The sequence below is a fragment of the Camellia sinensis genome, chromosome 3, assembly GCF_055761805.1.
Source record: "Camellia sinensis isolate YWXY chromosome 3, ASM5576180v1, whole genome shotgun sequence".
In the NCBI taxonomy this organism is placed as follows: Eukaryota; Viridiplantae; Streptophyta; class Magnoliopsida; order Ericales; family Theaceae; genus Camellia; species Camellia sinensis.
In genome coordinates this window covers 210017410-210024952 of record NC_138963.1, presented here as the reverse complement: position 1 = coordinate 210024952, position 7543 = coordinate 210017410, and the positions used below count along the sequence as shown (strand labels likewise).

Sequence of the window (7543 nt, the reverse complement as noted above, 5' to 3'; positions counted from 1 at the left end):
AATTTTAAATATTAAGAGAAGTTGGGAATCATAATTTCAAGTATGAAAGGAAAAAAAATAAAATGAATACATAATAAATGAGTATCTTACTAATTTAATTAAATAATTAATCTTATACTAATTTGATGAAATTATTAATCTTTTCACTATTAATGCTATTAGTCAAACAAGGCCAAAGTTCCCGATTTAGCAGGATTATGGCACATCGATGTACAATGCAACGAACTGGGCAAGACTTGAAAACCTATCCCGTGGGCAAACTACTGGATTGGGCCAGACTTTCATTCTCTTTTTTTTCTGGATCTGGGCTTTGTTTCTGGGCACACTTAAGGCCCATATCTCAGACGAAAGAAAGCCCAATTAATGCCCTAAGAAACACTACAGTGCGGTCACCCTCATCAATCGTATGTATATCGATCGATCCGTCAGTTATAGCGAAGGAAGGAAGAACTTGTGCTACGTTCGATTTATTTCTCTGTTTGGATCTCTTGTTGTCACCGTCGCTTCTAGAGAGAAAAAAAAGAAGAGAATGACGGTGTTCCACTTCTTCAACTGCGCAATTCTCACTTTCGGCCCTCACGCCGTTTACTACTCTGCGACCCCACTGTAAGTCCTCTACTATCTCTCTCCAGTTTTGCTTTGTTTCTTCAGTAATTATATTCAGATCTGTTCTCGATCCAAGTGTGAATCTGTTTTCACATCTCTCGCAGTCTTTCTAATTCGACATTAATTTTGGTCTTTCATTGATTCTCAATTAGAGACACGATGTGTATTATTTGGAGAAGAGTGATGCGTTTTCTTCGTTTTTTGTTTGCAATTGTTCAATATACTCGATTTTGTATCTTAATTGATGCAATATTATAGGCAAATTTATTACGAGAATATGTTGATAACGCAAGGTGTTTTAATTTTTCAGTTTTATTAGTTAAGTGTAAGTGTTTATGTGTAATGGTAAATTATTATTATTATTTTATTTTTTATTTTTTTTTTAAATGAGCTTCAATTCAATATTTTTTAGCACTCATAGTATTTGATGCTTTCCCCTTGATTTTTATAATACTTGAAGGAGTAGCATGGCATTTATGTTGCGTATTATGATCTGTTACAAATATAGATGAATTGTTAACATTAGTGATTATTGTTGCTATGTTTAGCTATGCTGCAACTTCTATTCACTTATAATTTTGATTATGGATTTTTTTTTTCGCTTCTAAATCCTCATGAATTATATCCAGTGAAATAAATTATTTTGTGGCCATTAATTTGTTGCATTAATTCTTGTCTAGTTTTACTTGCTATCGTTGTATGAATTGCATTTGCATTAATAAGTATTTGTTTACAGATCGGAGTATGATACTCTTGGTACTTCTGTTAAAGCTGCTGTTGTTTATCTTGGAACAGCATTAGTGAAGGTTGGTTGATGCTATTTCACGCTGCTGCTTGACCTTTCATTTGATTCATTTTTGTATCTCTGATTTACGTCTAATCTTCTCGAAATGGATATACTTCTCATCTCCAGCTTCATACTTTTAATTTCTGTTAACACTTTGTTTCCCCTGCAACAGCTTGTTTGCCTGGCAACCTTTCTTAAGGTGTCTGAAAATGACAGCTTTGATCCATATCAGGTACTTTCTGGATTTTTTTTTTATTCCTCTATTATCTTTTCTATTAACTTTATCTTTGAAGATCGGGACTTCAGTTGTTCAGTCATTATTTTGCAATTAATAAGAAAAAAACACTGATGTATAGAGGAGATTATTTGGTACTTGTTCATTGATCCTTCCAGTACTCAACTCTATCTCCCATCTATGTGAGAATTGAGGAATTTCTTCTCTCTCATGATCTGTATTAAAATGGATGAAATTGAAAGAGTAAGTTAATTTTAGATTGTGCTAGTGTTTACATCTCAAAGTTGCATCACGTCACTTACAAGTTGTATGAAGAGAAAGTGTCTTATGTTTATCTCATGTATTGTTGCTTCTGCATTGACATGAAATGTTTAGTATAGTACCAACTTTAAGATTCTAAGCTGACTGATTCTTTTGAAGTGTTGAACTGTGACTATGTATGAATTATTCCATCTTAACCTAAATTCACATTTTAGTGGGGACCAAATAATATTGAAGTAAAAGTGTGAAAATATATGATATAGCTTGTGATTTGCAAAATTTAATTTCTCAAACAAAAAATAAATAAATACGGCATTAAGGATAAATTGTTTATTCACCTGTGTTATAAAGTACTATTCTGTTTTCATTTTCAGGAACTATTGAAAGCTCTGATTGGCTTTATAGACGTTGCTGGGCTTTACTTTGCATTGACCCAGTTGACTCACAGGAACATCTCTCAAAATCATAAGTTCCAAGCGGTAGGACTTGGTGAGTAAACTCCTATGTGGACAAAGATTTTTGGTTGTTAGGTTGCTCACATCTCTGGTCTTTTACCCCCCATTAAATTAAATCAATAAGTTCCTGGACTTTTATGTGTTAGGTCAATTTAGCCTAGCTGTTGTGACATTGACATTTTCATTCGTAGTTTTCTTGGCAAATAACTAGTGATATACTCTCTTAATCTCATCCAAATATAGAAAACCAGAGTTGCTCACAGTTGATGAGTTCCTTACCCGTTTTAAGTGTGGATGCTTCATCATAGTTGATACCTTGATAGGCACTTTCTCATCTCCTGTTTAGTAATATTTACGTTGTTTCCCAAGTGGTTATATTGCCATTAAGAAATGTAACTCTACTGAATTAGAGATAGTAGCATGGACAATATAATCATCATATAACAAAACTCTATATTGTGTTCTCTTTCAATTAATGCTCAATAGCAATTCCAATCTAAAAACTCTTGTAATCTGTTTTGGTACAAGCTCTTACATGTGGTAAGAAAGTAATTTTTTGGCTAACGGGAATGTAGAAATTTAATGTATGAAGAAAAATAGAGAATTGTATAGATATTAATTGTATTATTGATTGATTGAATGTTATATATTACAAATGGTGAGGGGCTCCTTATATAGGAGATGTAGTGGAGTAGGTGGTAGTAGGTGGTGGTAGGTGTAGTAGGTTGAGTAGGTGATGGTAGGTTTTAACAGCCCCCCGCAAACTCAAGGGGGATAGGAACTAACCAACTTGAGTTTGGAGAGAGTAACAAAACAAGAAAATAATCTGAAAAATAAAAAATGGATAGGAGACACTGTATGGTCGTGTCAGACCGTTGTAGAAGACTGTATGGTTATGGCAGACCGATGTAGAAGACACTGGCTCGTGTTGGACCGATGTAGAAGACAGTTTATGGGGTCATGTCAGACCGTTGTAGCAGACAATGTTGTGACAGTTGTTGTGACAGTTTACGGAGTCTTGCTGGACCCTTGTAAAAACTAACCGGAATCAATGTCGGGACAGTTTACAGAGTCTTGTCGGACCCATGAAGGAGCTAACCGGAATCAATGTCGGGACAGTTTACAGAGTCTTGTCGGACCCATGAAGGAGCTAACCGGAATCAATGTCGGGACAGTTTACAGAGTCTTGTCGGACCCATAAAAAGTCGCACCCTCAAAAGGTGTGCCATCAAAAGGCGTGCCCAATCCATAAAAAGGCGTGCCATCAAAAGACGTGCCATCAAAAGGCACGCCCAAGTTGTCGGCGAGCACCGAGAGGCGCATGATGCGCGTGTCTGCCTTTTCATCATGGTCTTTATAAACCGAAGCGGAGGCTGAGGCTTGGAAGCATAACAAACCAGTTGAAACCTCTTCGTTCTCTGAGAGCTTGTCGCTAAGAGCTGCAAATCTTGAAACACTCTGTAAACACTCTGTAACCAACCCTTCTCTGAAACATTCAACAACCCATAACATGGCCTCGTCTTCCCGTTCAGCTACCCAGAATATGGCCTCTTCGTCCCGTGGTCTGCTCACTCTCTTTCCCGACCTCAACGAGTCAACAAGAGAGATAACTGGTGCGGTGGCCAGTGAACCTCAACCAAGCGCCTCTGGTTTTGCTCCGTTGAACTTTCCGATGCGGTCGGTGGAGCAAAAAATGGCGGTGCAAACGGATATTGAGGCAAATCAGTATACTTTGAAGTCATGTGTGGAGACCATGACGGCGGTCACAAACCTGTCGCACCGGCTGCAGAGTAGGACAAATGAGGTGCAGCAGTTAAACGCCCAACTGGCTCTGCTCCAGCGCATGTATAAGGATGCGCGAGCAGAGATAAGTGTGCTAAAGGCGGAAAATAAGGAGCTGAAGCGGAAGGCCACCGTGATGTTCCGATTTGGAGGTCCGCCATATGCTGTAGTGGAGGAGCAGGGAGTAGTGATCGTGCCCAGTGGAGTGGGAAACATGGAGGCAGCACCGGTAAGGGCCGCTCAGGACGGAGGCAAGAAAAAGAGACCGGCGGCAGAGTAGAGAAGAAAAAATCCTGCCTGTGGATGTGGTTGTTTTGTGTGTGTTTTTTTTTTTTTTTTTTTTTTTTTGGTGTAAAATGCTGATCGGGGTTGATCCCTGAGATGAATAAAAGAAGGTAAGGTTTGGTGTGCAAATCTTTATCACACGGATTCGTAACAAAACAGTAATGGTGTTTGGAATTTCTTTTTTTTTTTTTATGAATAATAATAATAATAATAATAAGAATAATATAAAGATAGGTGATAAAGAAAAGAATAGTGGTGGATATGATGAAAGGGGATCTGGTGGATGTTTTTGGGATAATATTTTATAATAGTATTGGAAGCTGTGTGGTGTTGTGTTTGGTGTAAATGGATGAAAAGAAAAAATAATAAAAGAAGAAAAGTAAAATGGGTCTGTGCAAAACTCTTCTCTCCTTTCAAGATGGGAAAGTTCAAGCTCTCTCACAGGGTGGTGCTGGCACCAATGACTAGATGCAGAGCACTGAATGAGATTCCAGGGGAAGCCCTAGTTAAGTATTACGTTCAGAGATCAACAGCCGGTGGATTTCTCATCACTGAAGGCACTTTGATCTCTCCCACAGACATAAGATGAGATGAGACAATTCTCCATTTGAGGCCTGCCTTAGCCCTAGTCAAACCACCAATCAGGTCCACCGGGCTTTTTCACAAGGATCTGATTATATTCCGGTCTAGCTGTCAGATCCTTGAAGATGATAAAAGCTACAAGGAAGAAGAGAACGAAGAGGATCTCGAACGAAGGCGAATCGAACGAAGGCGAAAACTGAGTTGACCGACCGAGTCAAGAACGATTCTTTCCTTTTTTCGATTTCCAGCTTGTTTGGGCATCTTTGCTTCCACCTGCAACTACGTATGTTGTCTTTCACCAACAATTTCAAAGATTCAGATTCAAACTACAACGACCGACAACAGAGAGAGGTTGCCGCTGTTTGGTTGGAGAGAAAGTTGCTTTCCACTGAGCCGACTGAGTAATGCCGCGAATCGCCAGATCTAACCTGGTCTGGAGCGATTTCACACGGGCTGAGTCACGCTCGAGTCGAGCTAAGGTCAGTAACTTGTAATCCTTGTGCTGAGCTCTGTAGTTTTCTGGATCGAAGCTGAGACATCAAGGAGTGTAGCTCTGGAATCCACTGGCAAGCTTCGGGAGAGAATGAGAGTGAAACAGAGTGCGGAGAAAAGAGGAAGCTTCAAGGAAGAAAATTGGTGGCGATAGGTTGACTGGGTGAGTCGAGGACAGCAACTCGAAGGAGTTGGGCATGAAGGTGGTGGACTAGAAGAAATTTCAAGGTATGTGTAGGAAATTTTTTGCGGACTAGGTTGAGGTCCGGCGTGCGGCTAAGGTGAGGTTGCCGCCCGCCGGGGAAGCGAAAATATTAGGTTCTAAACCTGCTCTGATACCATGTAGAAATTTAATGTATAAAGAAAAATAGAGAATTGTATAGATATTAATTGTATTATTGATTGATTGAATGTTATATATTACAAATGGTGAGGGGCTCCTTATATAGGAGATGTAGTGGAGTAGGTGGTAGTAGGTGGTAGTGGTAGGTGTGTAGTAGGTGGTAGTAGGTGGTGGTAGGTGTAGTAGGTGGAGTAGGTGATGGTAGGTTTTAACAGGGAAGATTAATTTTGGCAGCTCATTACATCAAGAAATAAATTTTTGTTTGTTTTCCATCGAAATGGCCGAAGCATTTTAATTTCTTAGGAAACCAAAATGAAACATTAGTGGAATACTGAAATTCCAATGCCTCCACTACACCAAAACACACGGAAACTCAACGAAACTTGTTTTGACACCTATTAAGAATATTTGACAATGCTCATTTCTATTTCTCTTATATTTATTATTAAAAAAATATAAAATAGTGATGGTTGTTACTGTTTTTAGTCATATTATCATATACTGAGAAGATGGGGAGTAGTTTTCTTGGCATGGTGGGTGCTAGAGGTTATAGTGTCTCAGTGATTTGCATATGTATGTGTAGTATCCTTATTTTTAATTTGTAATTTAATTCACGCTAGTATGCTGTGTTTGTTGTGAAATTGAGTTGGTGAATTTCTATTGAAATCCATTCTGTAGTTCTTTTGTTCAATGGACATAGTTACTCTATATTTTTATCTTCATTGACAGTATGGAACCATTGTTTTTATTTTGGCAGGGTGGGCTTTTGCCGACTCGGTTCTGCATCGGTTGGCACCCCTTTGGGTGGGTGCTAGAGGATTAGAATTTACTTGGGACTACATTCTACAAGGCCTTGAAGCGAATGCAAATCTGGTACGACTTCTTTCATATTTTCAGTTGATACTAAGGTACATAGAGTTGAATCAGTCTTGCTGATGTGGAGATTTTTTTTTCCCCGTATAAAACAAAAATGTCCTTTCTTGGTTGATTTGTTTTTGTTTCCATGATCCAGGTGTTGAGTATATCTCTTGCTGCATTGGGATCCTTGATGTGGCTTCGGAAAAACAAACCCAAGACTTTGATTCCCATAATATATGCATGTGCAGGGATAGTGGCTACAATGCCCTCAATCACAAGGTCTGTTTCAACATTGGGTCACTGTCATTTGTTTAAGTAATGAATAATAGTAGTTTCTAATATTTTCTCCAGCTATTGTAGCTAAAACGTATTGTTTTTTCTCATTTATATTTGCAGCTATCTGAGGCGTGGCCTGGGATGGCACTTTCCAAAGGTGGTAGGCTTCGAACTATTCACCTCTCTGGTAATGGCTTTCATTAGCTGGCAGCTCTTTTCCGCATGTCAGAAACCATCAGCCTGAGTAAACCCCGATATCATCCCTAATGGTGAGCGAACCTACTTCTTGGGACACTGTTTCAGTCTGAGTCACGTAGAGGCAACTGTTGTAGAATATGCCGAAGTCTAGATTTGATTGTGTGATCTTTTTTTTTTTTAACATTTATAAAAATCAAATACGGTCTTCAGTGTTGAAAAACTCCGTTAATCTATTTGAGATTTTGATTGTAATTGGAGGTAGGTAGTCTTATTCTCCATTCATCAATTTGTAAGCAATGGGAAAATTTTGCATTATTGTGTCGCAACATGAAGGGTTCTTCAGTCTTCCATCTCTTGGTCTTTGTTATTTTAAACATTTTTCA

General features: G+C 38.6%; 1 protein-coding gene across 1 annotated transcript; it reads left to right on the top strand.

Annotated features, from left to right (window-relative positions):
* The first annotated feature begins 396 nt into the window (after positions 1 to 396).
* Positions 397 to 7486, top strand: LOC114264660 (seven transmembrane domain protein). The gene is made up of 7 exons (XM_028205355.2): positions 397 to 606; positions 1343 to 1412; positions 1566 to 1625; positions 2264 to 2378; positions 6586 to 6701; positions 6841 to 6965; positions 7083 to 7486. Exons 1-7 carry the CDS (start codon positions 407 to 409, stop codon positions 7204 to 7206), a joined length of 810 nt encoding a protein of 269 aa, XP_028061156.2. The 5' UTR covers positions 397 to 406; the 3' UTR covers positions 7207 to 7486.
* Positions 7487 to 7543: the final 57 nt, after the last annotated feature.